The sequence below is a fragment of the Syngnathus typhle genome, linkage group LG7, assembly GCF_033458585.1.
Source record: "Syngnathus typhle isolate RoL2023-S1 ecotype Sweden linkage group LG7, RoL_Styp_1.0, whole genome shotgun sequence".
NCBI lineage: Eukaryota > Metazoa > Chordata > Actinopteri > Syngnathiformes > Syngnathidae > Syngnathus > Syngnathus typhle.
In genome coordinates this window covers 2,713,215-2,735,790 of record NC_083744.1, presented here as the reverse complement: position 1 = coordinate 2,735,790, position 22,576 = coordinate 2,713,215, and the positions used below count along the sequence as shown (strand labels likewise).

At 44.6% G+C, this 22,576-nt stretch overlaps 1 protein-coding gene across 9 annotated transcripts in view; it reads left to right on the top strand.

Moving 5' to 3' along the window:
* The window catches only part of LOC133157566 (anoctamin-1-like), a 149,053-nt gene that overhangs the window by 99,756 nt on the left and 26,721 nt on the right, over positions 1 to 22,576 (top strand). For 7 of the 9 annotated variants that reach the window (XR_009715031.1, XM_061284206.1, XM_061284208.1 and 4 more), the window contains 4 exons: positions 12,006 to 12,017; positions 12,625 to 12,699; positions 20,370 to 20,438; positions 20,547 to 20,748. Coding sequence is in view for 8 of the 9 variants with exons in the window: in XM_061284206.1 (XP_061140190.1) it covers positions 12,006 to 12,017; positions 12,625 to 12,699; positions 20,370 to 20,438; positions 20,547 to 20,748 (358 nt within the window). In the remaining variant the exon portion in view is untranslated. The remainder of the gene's footprint in view (positions 1 to 12,005; positions 12,018 to 12,624; positions 12,700 to 20,369; positions 20,439 to 20,546; positions 20,749 to 22,576) is intronic. The other 2 variants (XM_061284207.1, XM_061284209.1) reach the window with 2 other exon arrangements.

The following is a 22,576-nucleotide window of genomic DNA, read 5'->3' as shown; positions in this document are numbered from 1 at the left end:
ATCTCTCTTCTATGGTACATCATAAAAACAGCAAGGCCAAACAGCGAGCATCTCTTGCAGGACTATTGGGGTAAAGCATTGATTAGAGAACGCATGATAACATATATATACATTTTTCTAACAGGTGTGTTCCCACAGGCTCTGAAAACTGCAGTCATCAAGCCGGGGCTGTGTTCTTTCTCTGTGGGCCATAGATAGACTGGATGGCATCATAGAAAGGATGGGAGTTGTTAGTATCCGCGTGATGCTGTATCTCGCTGGCTTTCTTGATCCACCAATTGTTCTCCATGGCTCTGAGGGTGCGCTGGGCTTCAGCCCGGATGTCAATGTAGCTGGCTTTCAGCGAGCTGGATTGAGGGTTGGAAAGGTGAGCTGCAAGGGCCTTGTGTTTTGCTTGAAGTAGGTTGTAAATACCAGGTGCACTGTTGTCGAACCAGTCTTGGTGTCTCCGTCTGGTGTACCCTATGGATTCCTTGCACTCAGGGTCAGCATCCAATGTTGGAGCATATGCACTGATGAGGGTGGCATATCTGTTGTTTGTGAGGGGAATCCCCCGGGTCATCAGTCTTTCACTGATGCCGACTAGAGATTCAGGGATCCTCTGAAGTAGGCTTGATCGTACAGCAAAACCTATACTGTGGAGACAGCGGGAGCCTTCCGGTAGCCCCTTCCAGAAGAAGGTGTAGCCTTCTCCCACCTCTGTCATAGAGTCCTCTCCATGGAAGCGGGTTTCGCTGAGAGCTGCAATATCGATGTTGTATCTTTGCAGGTCAGGGGCAACCAGCGCTGTTCTTCTTCGGAAGCGATAAGAATCACCACGCGCATCCAAAAGTGTGCGGACGTTCCAGGTTGCAATGATGAGATTGACATGGCTTTTTTTATTCATATATTTTCGACCGCATAGAGGGATGACCCGGCAACTGCGGCAGGCTGCCCGGGTTGAGCAGAAAAGACCATTTTTAGGCCACCTTTTCTCTGACTTTCCCTATTCAGGACGAGCATGGAGGAGGTGCTCAGTCCCATGAGAGGCTGCCGGAGAGGAGTGCTGTTCCATCCCGGCCCTCGGCGAGCATATGTCTCACGCCGCCTAGCGTGCAGGGTTGGGCTAGATACTTCCAGTCACATCCTGACCTGTACCTACCGCCCTTCCCTATCGCCGCGGGACTTTGGAGTGTGTGTTCTGAAGTGGAGGGGTAACTGGAGCGAGCCTGCGCAAAGGAGTAGATTATAGTGAGGGAAGTGGCGCGCAGTCTCTACCTTCACTACCTTGGCTCCTCCCCACATATTCCAGTGGCATGCAGTGCACGACGACCTTCTGCAGAGGAGAGTTGGAGAAGACTGCCAGAAACACTGTCTATTGGTGATTCCCTAATGCGGGTTTTCTCCACAGTTTTTTCATTAGGGCTTGACTCCCGTAGCCATAGCACATGTGAGTGCACCCATTGGGCATTGGGGTTTTCGGCTTTACATTGGAGTGGCCTTCTCCTAGATGGGTTGCATTGGATGGCTATGAGCCCCTTGTGCCCATGCTATTTGCCCATAGCTGGGGCAGTGGTTGAGAGGCGCCAGGGCATGTCCACACACCGGTGGGCCTGCATGCCTTCTCTCTGGGGCCCACTGCTGCTCCAAGATCTCCTGCAGTTTAGCCGCAGGGAGGCACTGCAGGAGTCTTGACGGTGGAGAGGCTATGTACCGCCAGCAGATTTATGCAGTCTGCTCCTCTTTTCACCTCTGTCAAGGGGCTAGCCGGTGGCAGTAGCTGAAAGCAGAGGGTGACAAGCAGAAAGCAACATGCAACATGCACTAGCTACACGCACTACTACCCCAGTATTACTGCACTGACGATTCACACACGCCCTGTGTGCAATGCACACACACACACACACACACACACACACACACATCTGAACATACAAACATAACATGTGGGGTCCCCTAAGGTTCAATCCTGGGGCCTCTACTATTTAATATTTACATGCTCCCACTAGCTAAGATTATGGAAGAAAACAAAATATGTTACCATAACTATGCGGATGACACACATTTATATCACCATATCACCAGGAGATTATAATCCCATACGAACACTGATTAAATGCATTGATCAACTCAATGGCTGGATGTGCCAGAACTTTCTCCTATTAAACAAAGAAAAAAACTGAAGTACCGTTTTTTTTCTGTGTATAATGCGCCCCCATGTATAATACGCACCCTAAAAATGGCATGTTGATGCTGGAAAAAAGCCTGTACCCATGTATAATACGCACCCAATTTTTTTACATTTAAAAAAAATAATAATAAATTCCCAATGATTGTCACACACGCAGGGAGGCAATGGGTCCCATTTTTATAGTCTTTGGTATGGTCTTAACTAGGCTGGATGTATTTTTTTTTGTTGGCGTTGATTTCTCCGACTGCCCGTGAAGGCACCACCGCGATCCGTGCGCACATGTGAAAAAGGCGTGCGGACGTGAAAAAGGCGGCTCTGTATGGGAGAGACGTTGAAGAGGAATAAAAACACCCTTGGAAACCAAAACTTGTCCCTCATCGTGACTCAGAGCCGCAACAAATGTTTCGGATTTGTGTAGGGTACATTGTGAAAGCAAACGAGCAGGTGATTGAGCAAGCGTCTGATACGAGAGCATTGCGGTCGTATGGAGCGTGTTTGAAGTGAACAGCAGAGACGAAAGGAACAAGGCAAAGTGTTGTGAAATAAAATATTTCCTGTAATACGCATTTTGTTATTTGCTGATTGTATTAAACTATCACATTCATCGCTCATTAGTAAATAGCTGACGTTTCTTGCGCATCCGTTCTGCGCAGCTGACCCATAGTGCGCATGCGCAGTTATACTGCCTTAGAATGACGTCCGGTCCGCGATGGAGATTAAAAAACAAACAATATTTGACAATAACACACCATCAAGGATTGCACCTTCGCATCAAACGATGTGTCGTCAATTATGAATTTTACTGACTAAGTGTGTTGGGCAGGATGGCTGAATGCTATGCGCGATTGACAACAAACAAGAAGAAAAGTGATTTCAAGTTTTATTTCGAGGGAGATTTGTCATGTCTCGTCCCCAGTTTTGCTATGTGTCTAGGTTGCCATAGTTTCTGTTCGCGTCGCCCCTCCCTTCCTGTGTCACCTCAATCAATGTAACGTGTTTGTATTTAAGTCCTGTCTGCCCCTCGCTCACCGTCGGATGATGTCATGATGTCTGTTTGGTTTCTGTTCCTGTCTTTGGTAATGTCACCCTGTCTTTTTGTTCCACGTCTTTGTCGGTCAGTCCTGTTGTTGGTTTTGTTGTACCATGATTTTCTTAAAAAAAGTTATTTAATTAAAAAAAAAAAAAAAATTTAATTTAAAAAAAATTGTACCCATGTATAATGCGCACCCCAGATTTTAGGACAATAAATTAGCTAAATTTCGCGCATTATACAAGGAAAAAAACGGTAATTGTTTTTTGAGCCAAAGAGGAACGATTAAAAGTCACCACTCAGCTTCTCTCAGTGATGTTAAAGCCCACAAACCAAGCTAGAAATCTTGGTGTAGTTATGGACTCAGACTTGAATTTTACTAGTCACATTAAAACTATTACAAAGTCAGCCTACTACGACCTGAAGAACATATCAAGGATTAAAGGCCTTATGTCTCAGCAAGACTTGGAAAAGCTTGTCCATGCTTTTGTTTTTAGTAAACTTGACTATTGTAACTATTGTAGCGTTTTTACAGGCTTTTCTAAAAAGTCAATCAGACAGCTATAATAATAATAATTAATAATTCATTATATTTGTATAGCGCTTTTCAAGAACCCAAAGACGCTTACAGGGAACAATGCAAAGACATACATGGGGGGGGGGGGGTTAGGAAACAATCGGATAAACTTAAGAGGAGGAAACCAGTTATGGGTAGGGGAGGTCATAAGCTTGGGAGAAGAGGTATGTTTTTAGACGGGACTTAAATATGGGAAGTGTGGGTGAGTCACAGACAGACTGGGGGAGAGAGTTCCAGAGTCGGGGTGATGTGCAGGAGAAGGCTCTGTCACCGAAGGATTTGAGTTTGGATTTTGGGACTGTCAGACGTGAAGTATTGGAGGATCGCTGCAGCTGATTCAGAATGCTGCCACTTGAGTTCTCACTAAAACAAAAAAAAATTTGATCATATCACTCCAGTTCTGAGCTCCTTACACTGGCTTCCTGTCTGCCAAAGAATTAATTTAAAAATACTTTTATTGGTTTATAAGGCTCTGAGTGGTCTAGGGCCTAAGTATATTTCTGACCTGCTGATCCCATACAAACCATCCAGACCTCTCAGATCGTCTGGCATAGGTCTGCTCTCTGTTCCCAGAGTCAGAACCAAACAGAAGCAGCGTTCAGATCCTATGCTCCAAATATTTGGAACAAACTCCCAGAAACATGCAGGTCTGCTGTAACTCTCAATGTATTTAAGGCATTTAAGACAGAACTGAAGACTTCTTTGTTTGCTGCGGCCTATTGCTGATTTTACCTTAACTTACGTATACTGCATTGTAACTCTGTTCCTGTTTTAATTTGATTTTTACTGATTTCAATTTTAATCAACTGTTTTAAATTTGTTTAAATGTTTTTTAACTGTGCCTTGATGCTTTTAATGTTTTCTTTTTCTTTGATGCCTTTCATGTCTTGTGTGAAGCACTCTGGATTGCCTTATTGCTGAAAAGTGCAATACAAATAAACTTGCCTTGCCTTAAGAGCGGTGAACGCGGCGTGGGCTTCTTGACTCCAGGTGAAAGCTGCCTTGGTTGATGTCAGGGCTGTGAAGGGGGCAGCTGTCTGGCTGTAATTACGGATAAATCGGCAGTAGAAGTTGGCAAACCTGAGGAAGCGTTGAACCTGGTTACGGGTCTACAGGACAGGCCAGTCCAGGACGGCTTTGACTTTGTCAGGGTCCGGCCGAACCTCGAGAATAAACCCCAAAATAGTGACAGATGGTCTGTGAAATTCGCACTTCTCAGCCTTGACAAATAGCCAGCTCTCCAGAAGACGCTGCAGTACCAAAGGGACATGACGGCTGTGTTCGGAGAGGTTCCGTGAATAAATGAGGATGTCATTCAGGTAGACGAAGACGATATGTTGAGGAAATCCCGGAGGACATCGTTTACCAGTGCTTGGAAAACGACGAGGGCGTTACAGAGTCCAAAGGCATGACGAGATATTCGAAGTCGCCAACCGGGGTCTTGAAAACGGTCTTCCATTCATCTCCTTGGCGTATCCTGACCAGATGATATGCGTTCTGGAGATCAAGCTTGGTGAATATGGTGGCATCCTGGACTGGTTCAAATGCTGATGAGATGAGGGGGAGGGGATACCGGTTCTTGACGATGATCAGGTTGAGGCCTCGGCAGTCAATGCAAGGGCGGAGAGTCCTATCCTTCTTGCCCACGAAAAAGAATACTGCCCCCAGAGGTAAGGAGGAATGGCGAATGATGCTAGCGGCCAGTGATCCGTTTATGTACGTAGGTCTCCATAGCTTGTCTTTCTGAGCGTGAGATGTTGTAGAGCCTGCTGGATGGTAGCAGAGCTCCGGGAAGAAGTTCTATGGCACAGTCGTAGGGGCGATGAGGTGGTAGAGACAGCACGTTGCTCTTGCTGAAAACCTGTCTTAGTTCATGGTACCGTTTTTTTCCGTGTATAGTGCGCAAAATTTAACTAATTTATTGTCCTAAAATCTGGGGTGCGCATTATACATGGGTACAAAAAAAAAAAAAAAAAATTTTTTTTTTTTTTTTTTTTTTTTTTTTTTTTAAGTCCCAATGATCGTCACACACGCAGGGAGGCAATGGGTCCCATTTTTATAGTCTTTGGTATGGTCTTAACTAGGCTGGATGTAATTTTTTTTGTTGCCGTTGATTTCTCCGACTGCCCGTAAACGCACCACCGCGCTTCGTGCGCGCACGGGACAGCAAACGAGCAGGTGATCGAGCAAGCGTCTGATACGAGAGCATTGCGGTCGCATGGAGCGTGTTTGAAGTGAACAGCAGAGAAGAAAGGCAAAGTGTTGTGAAATAAAATGCACAGAACGGATGCGCAAGACACGTCAGCTATATAAAGAGCGAGAGTTGTTTTCTTCCTATTAGTTTCAATTCACAGTTTAATTAGCAGTTTCAATCAGCAAATAACAAAATGCGTATTACAGGTAATATTTTATTTCACAACACTTTGCCTTGTTCCTTTGGTCTCTGCTGTTCATCCTAAAACACAAAGGCGCTCTTTAAGCAATGCGACAGTGAGCGCCCGGCGCGCTGCGGTTGCGCGACCGCACCAAATTAAGCTCCCTGCGCAGTGTGCACTGAGGTCCACTTAAATTTTAGAAAGTACATCAGGACTTTAAAAATATCTTCTAAATTTCAGCGACGGCTCTGTCACAATAATCGACCAGCCCGGTGCAGTTGGGCGGTCGGCGGCGCGCTACGGTTGAGCGTTCTCTCGCGCGCTCTCTCTCTCGCTCTCTCTCGCTCTCGCACACACGCAAAACGGATATCATACGGAGGCCGCCATTACAGATGCGCAGAACGGATGAGCAAGACACGTCAGCTATATAAAGAGCGAGAGTTCAGTTCTCTACCTAAATCCGTATTACAGGTATATTTTATTTCACAACACTTTGCCTTGTTCCTTTCGTCTCTGCTGTTCACTTCAAACACGCTCCATGCGCACGGAGCGCGGTGGTGCGTTTACGGGCAGTCGGAGAAATCAACGCCAACAAAAAAAATTACATCCAGCCTAGTTAAGACCATACGAAAGACTATAAAAATGGGACCCATTGCCTCCCTGCGTGTGTGACGATCATAGGGACTTAAAAAAAAAAAAATAAAATAAATTTTTTTTTTAAAAAAATTCATAAAAATTGGGTGCGTATTATACATGGGTACAAGCTTTTTTCCAGCATCAGCATGCAATTTTTAGGGGTGCGTACTATACATGGGGGCGCACTATACACGGAAAAAAACGGTATTCTCTGGGAATTGGTGAGAGATCGATGGAAACCGCTTCATCAGGTGTCGCTGGGGGTGGGCGAGAAGGCACGGCAGACTGGAGACAAGAGGTTAAACACTTCGTGGACCAAGACTCGATATGACTCTCTGACCAGTTAATCTGGGGGTTATGTTTCTGGAGCCAGGGGAAACCAAGGACAAGGACTGACTGTCTTATCAGAAAGACGTAGAAGGAAATAAGTTCTCGATAGTTGCCAGAGATGATCCATTCCATGGGTTTGGCGCGTTGGGTGATTCTGGATAGTCCCCTCCCATCCAGGGCGGAGACAGAGAGGGAAGTGGAGAGTGGTACCGTCTCGATCTGGGCTTGGGAGATGAATTCTTGGTCAATTAGGTTTCTTTCACAACCCGAGTCGACTAGCGCAGATAGCTTGTAACTATGATTGTGGACTGAAATCATAGCGGGTAGAGAGAAGCGAGGAGACTTGACATTTGGAGGATGGTCCGGCGGTCCTCCCCTCACGACCGTCAGACCCTCTCTTTCGGCCGAATCGGACAGCAGGAGACGAAATGATCCGGGGAGCCGCAGTACAAGCATTGTCTAGAATCTCTGCGCCGCTGCAGTTCCCCCGGAGAAAGTCAATTCTGACCAATCTACATAGCCTCGGGTTCTGGAGGGGGACTCGCGAGGCAACTGCCTAGGCAGACTGGATTTAGCCAAAAAAGGGCTGTGATCTTCCCTCCAATCTCTCCCATCGGGAGCTTCTCCTTTCCCTAATTCGATTGTCTAACCCATAGGTCGGCAACCCATGGCTCCGGAGCCACATGTGGATCTTTCATCCTTCTGTTGTGGCTCCCTGTGACTTTGAAAATAATGAGTATTTTATAAAAATGTAATTTTATTTTAATTTGTTCATTTAAAATATAATTCTGAAATTGAAGATTATGGTAAACTTGTAACATTAAAATTAAACGTTTTTAATACTTTTACCACTCAAAATATGCGTCGCATCCGCCGATGTGCGACATTCGAATTCCTGGCGTCCCTCACGTCTGGCAGCCGGCGTTTTTCCAGCACACTACCAGCGTGATAACTATATATTAAGTGAAGTAGTCATTTTTTTTAATTCAGGAGGACAAGTGGCTGCACACTCCAGTACACGCAATGGGACAGAAGCAGACTGCACATTTTTTTGGTTTGCATTGATTGTTCAGTGCTGGTGAATAATATTTGGATAAGTTTGGATTTTTATCTCATAAATAAGAGGACAGGTGACTGCAGGCTGTTTGCATTTTTTGTTCAGTGGGTTGGGTAAGTTTGGATTTTTATTTCTTAAATACGAGGACTCAAATAGACACCGGGTATTTTATTTGAAACTAAGCGTCAACCAAGTGTAAAATGCTTTTTGTTACATGCAGAAACAAAATTCTGTGTTCTCTGCAGCAGTTCGTTGATTTCATTTTCATAAATGCAATAGTTTTTTGTACATAGCATAATATATGCATGCATAATATATATAATGATGTCAAAATGGGTTGTGGCTCCGGGTGCTTTCTTTTCATTGGGTGGCGGTCCCAAATGGCTCTTTGAGTAAAAAAGGTTGCCGACCCCTGGCTATTAGGTCATCAAATGTCTCCGATTCATCCAGGATTGCCAGTTCGTCCTTTAAGGACCCATCTAAGGCTTGAAAAATGCTATCTTTAAGGCTACAGGGTCCCATCCGGAAGCAGCTGCTAGGGTGCGAAATTCAATAAAGAAATACACTACGGGCCTATTACTCTAAGTGCTGTCAAACCCTCACTTTTTATCAAAGTGTCACCGGCTTCCCATCAAAGGGTTCGACAAGCCGGGGTGAAGGGACTCGTCCGTATCTAACCACCCGAGTTAAATTAATTCTACCAAAATCAATCTAATTTCTTTATGACTCCAATCCCTCTCAAGCCAACCGACGCGCGAGCTGAGTAACTGAATTCGAGGCAAGTCGTCGAAATGACTGCGCCATAATGATGGCTCCCTTTGGTTGTTTGATGCTTTTGTTATGTTACGGATATATTTAGATGTCTTTGTTAAGACCTCAAGGATTCGTTAATTTACTAGAGCGCCCTCGCTGAGCTCAAGATAACTACTTCGAACCAGATCTGACAATTCCTGATGTTAAAGATTAAAGCTGTCTTCACTTTAAAAATAATTGAACGGATTTAAAGAATGACTATGATAGGGAAATAGACATTTTAAAGTTGCAATTACTGCATATAAAACCATGCTCAACATAGTTATCACGAAATAATCGATAACCGAATTAAGGCTCAAGAAGAGATTTAATGAATACCGTTTTTTTCCGTGTATAGTGCGCAAAATTTAACTAATTTATTGTCCTAAAATCTGGGGTGCGTATTATACATGGGTACAAAGAAAAAAAAAATTAATTTTTTTTTTTTTATTTTTTATTTTTTTATTTTTTTAAAGAAAGTCATGGTACAACAAAACCAACAACAGGACTGACCGACAAAGTCGTGGAACAAAAAGACAGGGTGACATTACCAAAGACAGGAACAGAATGACAGTAACACATGCAATGATCCAACGGTGAGCGAGGGGCAGACAGGACTTAAATACAAAACACGTTACATCGATTGAGGTGACACAGGAAGAGAGGGGCGACGCGAACAGAAACTATGGCAACCTAGACACATAGCAAAACTGGGGACGAGACATGACAAATCTCCCCCGAAATAAAACTCACCTTTCTTCTTGTTTGTTGTCAATCGCGCATCGCATTCAGCCATCCTGCCCAACACACTTAGTCAGTAAAATTCATAATTGACGACACATCGTTTGATGCTTTGGTGAAATCCTTGATGGTGTGTTATTGTCAAATATTGTTTGTTTTTTAATCTCCATCGCGGACCGGACGTCATACGGAGGCAGTATGACTGCGCATGCGCACTATGGATCCGATGCGCAGAACGGATGCGCAAGACACGTCAGCTATATAAAGAGCGAGAGTTGTTTTCTTCCTATTAGTTTCAATTCACAGTTTAATTAGCAGTTTCAATCAGCAAATAACAAAATGCATATTACAGGTCATATTTTATTTCACAACACTTTGCCTTGTTCCTTTCGTCTCTGCTGTTCACTTCAAACACGCTCCATACGACCGCAATGCTCTCGTATCAGACACTTGATCGATCACCTGCTCGTTTGCTGTCACAATGTACCCTACACAAATCCGAAACATTTGTTGCGGCTCCGAGTCACGACGAGGGGCAAGTTTTGGTTTCCAAGGGTGTTTTTATTCCTCTTCAACGTCTCTCCCATACAGAGCCGCCTCTTTCCCGTGTGCGCACGGAGCGCGGTGGTGCGTTTACGGGCAGTCGGAGAAATCAACGCCAACAAAAAAAATTACATCCAGCCTAGTTAAGACCATACCAAAGACTATAAAAATGGGACCCATTGCCTCCCTGCGTGTGTGACGATCATTGGGACTTAAAAAAAAAAAAAAAATTAATTTTTTTTTTTAAAAAAATTCATAAAAATTGGGTGCGTATTATACATGGGTACAAGCTTTTTTCCAGCATCAGCATGCCATTTTTAGGGGTGCGTACTATACATGGGGGCGCACTATACACGGAAAAAAACGGTAAGCAAGAAAAAGAATTACAAGTCGAAAAAATAAAAAAAACAAGACTCACCCACTTAGAACAAAAGGGTCTAAAATCGTATTTGGTTGAACAAGTCGAGTGATCGGCTCTCCTTTGTTCCAAATCAGAAATCTGTTTAAAAAAGAGGAAAGGTCTGGCCCTGAAGAGCATAGCCAAAAAAGTAAAATTGGTGTCTGCCCCTTTCTGCCCGGAGCGGCTGTCTCCACTGCCTTCCTCGAAGCTTCGAAGTCCAATTCGAAGACACTGGAAATTCATCTTAGTAGATTTTCGTAAAATAAAAAAAGCTGGAACACTGATTTGATGGTCCAATTTAAAATCACTGTCAAATTTAAAACACGTTCGAGACTGTTGGCTTTGAATAAAACTCCAGGGGGGTTGGGTCAACAGGGATATACACGGACGACTGGGACAAAAAACATAATTTTTGTTTTCTTTCCATTGAAATTTAGAAAATTCAATGATGTCCACGCACGCACGCACACACACATACATACACACACACACACGTGCGCGTGCGCGCGCACACACACACACACACACATTATCAAGTTAACAATAAATATCTTGTTTGCAGTGTAATGAATTTAATATAGAGTAGGTCGATGGAGGTTTGCATTTTTGTTAGTATAAACGTTTTACACAATGTCCCAACTACATTGAAATTGCATTTGTACAAATAAAGTCCTCCCTCAACAAGATAGCTGTTACTCAATTGACATCATTTGCATTAGTACAGTACTGTATTTGGCCCAGGTGTTAGAGTGGATATTTCTTAACTTAAAGGATGCGGCCATTCTATACCTTCACAGCCTTCAACTCTTCAAGCAAGAGACTGAACCTCCCAGTTGCCTCTGTTTTGTAATCAATGAGAGTGAATGAGCTGCTTTGTTTATATTACCATCCATCCATTCATTTTCTATACCGCTTGTCCACATGGGGGTCGCGGGATTCCTATCCCAGCAGTCATCGGGCAGTAGGCGGGGGACACCCTGAACCGGTTGCCAACCAAACGCAGGGCACACAGAGACGAACAACCATTCACACTCGCACTCACACCTTGGGACAATTTGGAGTGCTCAATCGGTCTACCAAGCATGTTATTTGGGATGTGGGAGGATACCGGAGTGCCCGGAGAAAACCCAAGTGGACACGGGGAGAACATGCAAATTGCACAAAGGGAGGGCCAGAGGTGGAATCGAACCCGCACCTTCCTAACTTTTATAATACCAATTTATAATAATGTACATTATTGTTTTATTATTGCATGGATTAATTATCATATTACCGTAAGAATTCTGATTACTTTTACTAACAATAGATCTTTGCCCTTCACCCCCCTCTGTCTCTTTTGGTTTATTTTTCACAGGAAGCGCTCAAGGTTTGGATAAAGTATTTCATTTTTTTTCTCTCTAACATTATTAGTCTGTCTCTTTTCTACATCCATATTAATTCTCCTTCTCGCTAAATATTATAATACATCTATTAATAAAAACAATTGAAAAACAAACAACAAAATAACTTATAGCTGGAGCAATGAGAGCATGATTTTTGGCGGTACTTTTGTACCTTGGTTTTGCAAGGGCTGATTAGCAGTGTTGGAATGTATTCACATGTGTAAGTGTGGTGAATGAATTCCTTCTCAGTCCTTATAGTCTGAGGTAAGGTTATTTATAATACCTACATACATAATACATAATACAAAAGGTATTCTACATGAGTTACAGATTCAATTTCTTGAATGAGTCCTGCAGCAATACCAAACTGCTCATTTTTAATTGAGATTAAACCAAAATTACAATACCTCATCTGGAGTGATGGTTATAAAGGTTAACAATGATTAAATTACTTAAGTGTCTCTCTTATCATTTAAATATGACTTTCTTCTTCTGCAGGGTCTCTATCCATCTTTTTTATGCATTCTTATTTACTTTACCCCAATCCGTTTTCACACCCAGCAGTTATTTTTCTGTCCATCATTACCACAGGACCATCCCAGAGCTGAGTATGAATTCCAAGTCATGAAGAAGTCTTTAAGCAGAGATCACAAAACACAGTACAAGGTAATACATGCTTTGGTGGTTTTTCATTCATCTTAGACCCTGTTAATATATAGTATCTGTATGCCTTTCTCCATTCAATGACCCAGGTAGGTTCAGTGATTTTGAATCTACATTTATTTTGACACTTAATTGTGTGAAGGCGATGGCCTTCACACATGTTATTCTACACCAGGGGTTCTTAACCTTCGAATGATTCCAGACCCCCAATGGATTGTCCAATATGATACATACCCCCTTCACTTGACTGTTGAAATAATTATTACCAATCCTATTGTTTGCCAGTATGTCTTCCAAATATGTCAGTACCTTGAATATCCTGCACTTTAGATATGGATTGCGAGGAATAGAACATGAAAAAATCATAAGCATTGATCATTTTTTTTACATTTCTAGTGAAAACAAAATTAAAGTTACAGTCCATTTTTATTACACAAAAGAAGAAAGAGAACATAAATGTAATTTTTTTTTCGAAAATCGACAACATAAAACATACTATTACTTTTATACTTTATACTTTTACTAGCCTAGTGAGATGTTTGCTGTTTTTCTGCAATCAAAACATCGAATCGTGGTACTTGCATGTCATCTGACACATCAGTGAGGCGTGAATATGAATGTTGTGGGTGAGGGGGCGGACGGCTTTTTTGACGCTACAGCGATGTTGTGGTCAGTTATGCTGCTTGTGGTCCCGCCAGAGCTCAGCTGATGGCCACAACACCCACTGCCTGTGCTTGTCAGTGCTGTCAACTCTACAGATTAATCGTTAGGTCTGCAGATTTTTACATTCATTTGAGATTGTCAGATTTTAACTATTTACAAGCATAACGATAGTGAACAAGAACATAAGCATAACTAAAAAAAAAATAACCTGTGAACAATAATAGGTACAAAATAGAAGAAAATCTGAGTCAGAGTCAGCTTTATTGTCAATTCCTTCATGCCAAGACACACAAAGAAATCGAAATTACGTTTCCTCCATCCCACGGTGACGAGACACAGTACACGAGTAACATACAAGTAAAGAATGGGGGAGAGAGTTCAGGACCCCAAAAGCCTGGAGATCACAAACTTCGCCAGAGGCGAGCAGTGCTTGCATCCCACCACAGAGTCCCGGCACCATTCGTCACGGATGTAGACGCGCATTCCACCTCCTCGCGATGTTCCCCCTCGTAGAATGGCCCGGTCCGCCTGATAGCACGCTAGCCGCTCCAGATGTACAGCAGTCCGGTTCGTAGATCTCAGCAGGGATGTTGATGCCCAGCGATCGAACGTTCGCCAGAAGAAAGGAAGGCACGGCCGGGCGAGCTGGATTGGCCGCCAGCCTGGCCCGGACGCCCCCGCTCTCGCCCCTCTTCAGTCTCCTCGCACACCGCTTCCGACGCTTCAGGACGGAGCAGACCGAGCGCCTTTAATGTCCCCGCTTCAAAGTCCAGATCGCCACAAAACTCGCGAAGGCCTTCACACATATGTTATTCTACTCCATTCACTTTATTATTGTGTGAAGGCGAAGGCCTTCACACATATGTTATTCTACACCAGTGGTCACCAAACTACGGCCCGCGGGCCTTATCCGGCCCACGGGACCGTTTAATCCAGCCCGCAAACCCTGAACAAATTGCATTATTAAACTATTTTTTTTTGGTCATTTTGCCTGCAATGACTGCGTTTTCCCAGTAGATGGCGAAGCGCTCGCCTGCGCATTTACTACCGGAAGCCGTGTCAGAAAGCTCGGTGCACACTCACAAGTGCATGTACGTAATCAGTAGTACGGACATGGCGCACTCGCGCTCTATTTGTATCAGTCCCGAATTTAGAGCGTGGCCTGTGACGACAGCATTCTTGTAATTCGCGCGCTGAGCTTTCAGATGCAGTTTTGCGCTAAAGCCACCCACAAACCTTCCCCTGGAATCCTTCCATTAAAATGAGTCGCCCAAGGAAAAACAAGGTGGACACAGTGCCGAGCGTTTAAAAGAAAGTGGCCAATTTGGCTCGATGCACGCGACGTGACGTTCAGCCAAATGAACGTCAACATCAACCCGTCACAGATCGAGGTAAACGGACCAACACCTCAGATCTCGCCTAAGAATTGCCACAACAAATTTTACTCCAGACTAGCAAACTTTGACGAGACATATTACCCGATAAAGATACAAGTAAACGACACAATATAAAAACAAGAAGGCACAAACAATAAATAATAAGAGTGATGAATAAATAATAAATAAACAGATAACACAATAAATAAGAGGAGCAAAACGGAGCCAGTGTGCATACAGCAGACAGTAAGCATAGCGCAAAAGTACAGGACGCTACGCAGAAAGGGGAAGCGAGTTCAGGATCCTAACAGCCTGGAGTATGAAGCTGTTGTTGAGTCTGGTGGTGCGGGAGCGCAGGCACCTATACCTCTTCCCAGAGGGCAGAAGATCAAACAAAGAGTGAGCGGGGTGACTCATATCACTCACAATCGTGGTCGCCTTGCGGGTGAGATGGGAGAAGTAAATGTCTTTCAAGGAGGGGAGTGAAGCACCAATAATCTTACCAGCCATGTTCACTATGCGCTGCAGGGCCTTCAAGTTGTTGTCAGTGCAGGAACCTGGAGCTGGTCACTCTCTCCACCACAGCACCGTCGATGGTCAGCGGCAGGTGTTGGGTGTGACCCTTCCGGAAGTCAACAACAATCTCCTTGGTCTTGTCGACGTTCAGCAGGAGGTTGTTGTCCCTGCACCACGTGGTCAGAAGGTCAACCTCCAGCCTGTATTGAGTCTGGTCTCCCTTGGTGATGAGACCCACCAGAGTCGTGTCGTCAGCAAACTTCACTATGCGGTTGTCGCTGTAGGTTGCAGTGCAGTCATGCGTCAGGAGGGTGAAGAGCAGCAGACTGAGCACGCAGCCTTGGGGGGGCCCCTGTGCTCAGCGTGATGCTGGCAGAGATTTTGTCGCCAACACGTACCACCTGTGGCCTCTGACAGAGGAAGTCCAGTAGCCAGTTGCAGAGGTAGGTACTGAGGCCCAGCTTGTCAAGTTTGCTGATGAGGCGTTGTGGCACAATGGTGTTGAAGGCAGAACTGAAGTCCATAAACAGCAATCTCACATACGAGTCCCTTCTCTCCATGTGGGTGAGGGCCGTGTGGAGGGCAGAGCAGATGGCATCCTCAGAGGACCGTTTGGCTCGGTACGCAAACTGGAAGGGGTCAATGGTGGGGGGGGAGAACGGATCGGATGTGCTCCACGACCAGCCGCTCAAAGCACTTCATGATGGTAGTCATTGAAGCAGTTTCTTCGGCACAGGTACGATGGTGGCAGCTTTGAAACACGACGGGACGATGGCCTGCTGCAGGGAAGTGTTAAAGATGTCCGTGAAGACACCCGTCAGCTCACCAGCGCAGTCCTTCAGCGCTCACCCCGGGATGTTGTCAGGGCCCGCCGCCTTACGGATGTTGATAGCGGCAAGCGCCCTCCTCACACTGTCGGCGGAGAGGCACAGGGGCAGCTCGTGTGAGAGTGGCCTTCAGCAGGCAAGTGCTGTTCTGAGCTTCGAAGCGAGCAAAGAAGCGGTTAAGGTCATTGAGCAGACAGACGTCGCCTTCACAGCTCTGCGGCGCGGGCTTGTAATCCGTGATGGTCTGAATGCCCTGCCAAAGGCTCCGTGCGTCCCTGCTGTCCTTGAAGTGGGCGGTAATTTTGCACGAGAACGCCCTCTTTGCTTCTTTGATGCCCCGGGACAGGTCGGCCCTCGCAGTCCTCAAGCCAGCCTCATCCCCCGCTCTAAAGGCTTTGTCCTTTGCCCTCAGCAGCCTGAAGACAGCCCCTGTCAGCCATGGCTTCCGGTTAGCCCGAGTGACAATGGATTTTGAGAGAATCACATCATCAATGCACTTCCTGATGTAGGAGGAAACAGAGTCAGTATACTCCTCAATGTCTATCCGATCGTCGCAAGTGGCAGCCCTCCTAAACATGTCCCAGTCAGTAGAGCCAAAGCAGTCACGAAGCGCATCAGAGGCACCCTCAGGCCACACCCGTACCCGCTTGCAAATGGTGACCGGTTCGGTCTGGATATTCTCACCATTTGTCTGCATGCGGGCAAAAGCATAACAGTGATATGGTCCGAAAGTCCAAGATGGGGGAGGGGGGCGGCTTTGAAAGCTCCTTTATGCGAAGAGTAGACCAGGTCCAGGAAGCTGTCGCCACGCGTAGGAAAATTAACATGCTGGTGAAGCCTCGAAAAACAGACTTCAGGTCAGCATGATTAAAATCCCCAGCGAAGATGGTGAAACCGCCAGGGTGCGCTGTCCGTTGTTCACTGACAGCCTGGTACAGTTCACTAAGAGCCGCAATCCTGTCGCCTTCGATGTTGGAAGGCGGGATGTAAACCGCGACCAGCAGAATCGCGGTAAATTCCCTCGGCAGGTAAAAAGGGCGGCACTTAATGATCATAAACTCCGCCAGTGGCGAGCAGTGCTTGCACACCATTACAGAGTCCCGGCACCATTCGTCACGGATGTAGACGCATATTCTACCCCCACGAGATTTTCCCCCTTGTACAATGGCCCGGTCCGCCCGATAGCACGCTAGCCGCTCCAGACGTACAGCAGAGTCCGGAATGTTGACGAACAACCAAGTCTCAGTGAACACGAGCACACAGCAGTCCCGCACTGTCCGGTTTGTAGATCTCAGCAAGCGAATGTAATCCATTTTGTTGTCCAGCGATCGAACATTCGCCAGAAGAATGGAAGGCACGGCCGGGCGAGCTGGGTTGGCCGCCAGCCTGGCCCAGACGCCCTTACGCTTGCCCCTCTTTCAGCCTCCTCGCACACCGCTTTCGACGCCTCACAACCGGGGGAGGAATAGCAGACGAGTCCGGCGACGCTTCAGGACGTAGAAGTCCGAGCTCCTTTAATGTCCCCGCATCAAAGTCCAGAACTCAACAAATGAACTCCGATGTCGAGCACAACTTGCCTGCCGTACTTGTAGCACGACTCAGTACGACGAGACGAACACATAAAACTGCCGGACAAACACTCATTTGACGAACAAAACACCGTACGGGCGGGACAGAGAGAGGTCGCTGCATATGCACGCGCCGCCATTCATGTTGCAATGTTTTGTCCAACCTGTATTTAACATCCATACCTGAATGTATTAAGTTGAGAGGAGACATTAAGGTCTAATAGTAAAAAAAAAGAACAAGCAAAACAGGAAACATCTGCATCCGGTGGTTGTTACTTGAAGCAAGGTTGCCAAGACAACCAGTGGTGCACCTACCTATTACGATGAGGTAATGCCAGAAGCCTATAAATATGTTGCCCGGACACAGAGCGGGCGCGCTTTTTCCTAGTCAGGGCGATGGCCATGATGCTGCCTGGAGTAAACGAACGAAGATGGATTTTTCATTCTTTTTGAGATTGAACCAAAATCTACTAAAATGAATTTCCAGAGTCTTCGAATTGGACTTTGTCGAATTTTAAGCTTCGAGGAAGGCAGAGGAGACAGCCATCTCGGGCAGAAAGGGGAAGTCGCCAATTTTTCTTTTTTGGCTAGGCTCCTCACGGCCAGACCTTTCCTCTTTTTTAAACAGAATTCGGATTTTGGAAAAAAGGAGAGCCGATCACTCGACTTGTTCAACCAAATAGGATTTTAGACCTTTAGTCTCCTCTTTTGTTCTGTGTGGGTGAGTCTTGTTTTTTGTTTTTTCGACTTGTAATCCTTTATCTTGCTTATTCATTAAATCTCTTAAGCCTTAATTCGGTATCGATTATTTCGTATTAACTATGTTGAGCATGGTTTCATATGCGGTATTTACAACTTTAAAATGTCTTTATTTCCCTATCATAGTCATTCTTTAAATCCGTTCAATTATTTTTAAAGTGAAGACAGCTTTAATCCTTAACATCAGGAATTGTCAGATCTGGTTCGAAGTAGTTATCTTGAGCTCAGCTAGGGCGAATGTGCTCTAGTAAATTAACAAATCCTTGAGGTCTTAACAAAGACATCTAAAAATACCGGTAACATAACACAAGCATCAAACAACCGAAGGGAGCCATCATTATGGCGCGGTGATTTCGACGACTCGCCTCGAATTGAGTTACTCGGCTCACGCGTTGGATGACTTGAAAGCAGGGCTGTGGACTCGGTCGGATTTTTGCACCGAGTCCGAGTCCGGCCTCTTGACCACGGGTCCGAGTCCGGCTGGCCATTTTTTCTGTTAATTCATGTGACTGCTTAGTCTTTATTCAAGGCTAATTTAGATCAAAATCTAAATAATTACAACAGTTTTGTGATGGCTTTGTCTTTATTAAACATATAAACGAATACAATAAACAGATACTTTTAAGTTTTAATCATTAATTACATCATTATAGCTCAGCCGACAAACGACCCCACAACTATCGAACCACATCAATGATATAAGCTGAGTGACATAATCGTCCTTCACATTGGTACATAATGTAAACATTAGCATTAGTGCAACTCAACATGGCCGCATTGATCATAACTTACGCTCCGTTTCCCCCCCAAATCTAGAGGCAAAACATTGTTCTCTCGCTGCTCCCGGGTTCTTACATCTTGGCTGCGCGCGCGGCATTGTGGGTCTTGTACGTGCACGCACGCAGGCAGGTAGGCAGGCGCAGGAGCGCACGCAACAACTAAATTTGTCTTCATAACAAGCAAGCAGGGCTGTGGACAGTATTCCTACACGCATTCTCAGCAGCATGATGAGAATAAAATTGAACGTATTTTTTTTTATTGTCGAACTCGGTGGACTCGGTCAAAATCAGCACCGAATCTGAGTCCGTCAAAAATGACAGAGTCCGACGAGTCCGAGTCCCCGAGTCCACAGCCCTGCTTGAAAGGGATTGGCGTCGTAATGAAATTAGATTGATTCTGGTAGAATTAATTTAACTCGGGTGGTCAGCTACGGACGAGTCCATTCGCCCCGGCTTATTGAACCCGTTACCGGGGAGCCGGAGGTACTTTAATAAAAAGTGCGCGTTTGACAAATTGTAAGCAATTTGATGATCTTGGAACTACTCAGAATCCATCCATCTGTTTGTCCGTCCTTACATCCCTCCCTACCTACCTCCCTCCATCATCCATCCATCCATCCATCCATCCATCCATCATCCGTCCATCCATCCATCCATCCGTTTTCTGAACCGCTTATCCTCACGGGGATTGCGAGCATGCTGAAACTTATCCCAGCTGTTTTAGGACGGTAGGTGGCATACATCCTGAATTGGTTACCAGCCAACAGTGTTCCATAGTAGAATGCATGGCAGTTATACAAAGAAACACTTGTTAAAAAACACACAGTTCTTTCTCTTAAGGATGTAAAGAGCACTGAGTTACCTTGTGCTATACAAAGTTACCTTGTGCTATACAAATAGTGCCTTTCCTCTCCTATTAAGAACATGCAGCGCATACATTATTTAAAGTAGAACAGTCAAAAGCCTTTACAACTACAACTGACAGCGTTTGTTCTTTTCATAATTTTAGTCTGAATAAAACCTTTTGGGGTAACATTTTTGTCCGTTTATTTAGTTTGTTTTTTCTGAACATTCTTGAATACATTTTACTTTGTGGCCATTATGTCCTTCGCTGACCACTGACCACCTTTAATGATAGTGCACTTATTAAAATCTGCATTTTCAAAAGCCCTTATATTTCCTCAGATGGAAAAGCTGACATGTCGAGATCGCCTTCCTGCCTACATGACAAATGTTGTCACAATGTTGTTGATGGTAAGGCGTTACTACATGTATCTTTGTTATTGGTTGTGATAGTCTTGTACATATAGTATGATATGATGTACATTGTATCTGTGTAACTGTGCATTTTTGTGTTGTTAGATGGGTGTTACGTTTGCCATTGTTTTTGGTGTGATCATATACCGGATCTCCACAAAAGCTGCTCTTCATATGAGCGCCAATCCAGTGACACGGAACCATGTACAACTTACAGTCAAAACAACAGCAGCCATTATCAACCTTGTGGTCATCCTTATACTAGATGAAGTGTATGGAGCTGTGGCACGATGGCTTACTGTTTTAGGTAAGTGTAATTAATTATATGAACCATTTAAAGAATGTGTTGACTTCACTGAGACCTATTTTTGTGTACAGAACCAATGTAGTGCAAAGCGCAGTCTGTGTGCATGGGTGAAGTTTTCTCAGTTTTGGTAATTTCCTAGACTTTTCACATGTAGAAGTGGCCGTAAGGGGGCATAAGAGGCCATTGTGTGGTCTACCAAATTCACAAAAACGCTAAACTTGACTTCCCATAAAGCAGGTTCTGCCGAAGTCTGTCTACCAAAAATAGGTCCCATTTTGTAACTGATTGCAGTTATTAAATATCAATTGCTTTATCAGCAATTATTTACATCAGTAGCAGTTTTTTATATGGCCAATATGGGCAGTGTCACGGAACAAAGCAGGGCAACCAAATGCAGCTTGGACCAATGTTTATTGAAGGGGAAGGGCTAGTGGAGAACAGGATAACAGGGGCCAACACAGGCAGCAGATGGGTAGCATACCAGACAGCAATGGGGCAAGACGACAGGAGCATAAACAGACGTAAACTTAGAGTAAACGGATGATCTGGAAGAGAGTGGCACAAGGCGTAAATGCGCAACAATTAACAAGGAGCAGGTGAAAGTGATTGCAGCCAACCAGGATGGCATTCTCTGAGGGGTGACGCAACACTAATACATCTGGCAGGGTCAAGTTAAATCATAAAAAATATACAAGACTCAACCTGTACGAGATTCAAACCAGCATCCTTTTTTTTTTTTTTGATTTTGTATTCAACAGTGTATCTTTGCACAAAACACTGGGTTTAGGGAAAATCCACAGCAGTCTATGCAAAGACTCAAGTAAAAACAAAAGTTATAGCCTCTTAAAAGATATGTTTTTGCCATTCCGAACATAACACAAACAATAACATGAACAGTGTTGTGTTCCAGTGTGCATATTATAAGAGCAGTTTAAGCAGTGACAGATTTCCTGCCAATGTATGTCCCACTTTTGATTTAATTACTCAGAATAAATGTTCAGTGAGAGAACTTGCTTTTCTGAACACTATGGTGCATGACAACATCTGATTAGAACAGTGGTTCTTAACCGGGGTGCTCGCACCCCCTAGGGGTGTGAGAATGCTTCCTAGGGGGTGTGATGATACCCTGGGGGAAATTTACAATTTTTGGGGGATAATTGTCGGGTAAACGAAAAAAAGTGAAACATTCTGGAAATCAAGAAGTCACTGTGTTAATTGGCATTAGGGATCATGCTAATTAAGCCTTATAGCTGTAAAGTAAACCCATTATTATTATAATAACTATTTAGGGTTAGGGGTGCGAGAACTGGTTGGTGAATTGAATGGGGTGCAAACAACGGAAAAGGTTAAGAACCACTGGATTAGAAAGAGGACTAGGCTCATTAACAAAATAAATTGTAGAACTGAGATTTGACTGTATGGGCCCTCTTTCCGTTCCAAGCATCTTAGACTGTGCTCTTATGTTTTCTTTCTTTTCATTTTTTTTGTCTAGACCAGGGGTCACCAACACGGTGCCCGCGGGCACCAGGTCGCCCGTGAGGACCGCATGAGTCGCCCACAGGACTGTTCTAAAATTAGCTCAAATAGCAGCACTTGTCAGTGAGCTGCATCTATTTATTTTACAGTCAAACCTCGGTTTTCGAACGTCCTGGTTCTCGAACAAATCGGAATTCAAACAAAAAATTCAAGATTTTTTTGCTTCGGTTGTCGAACAAAATTCGGAGGTCAAACCTCGCGAGATGAGCCAGGAGGACCCGAGAAAACCCGACCGGCCGGCCCGGATGCCGACTGATCCCGTTGTTATTGTATTTTTGTTACTTTGAGGATT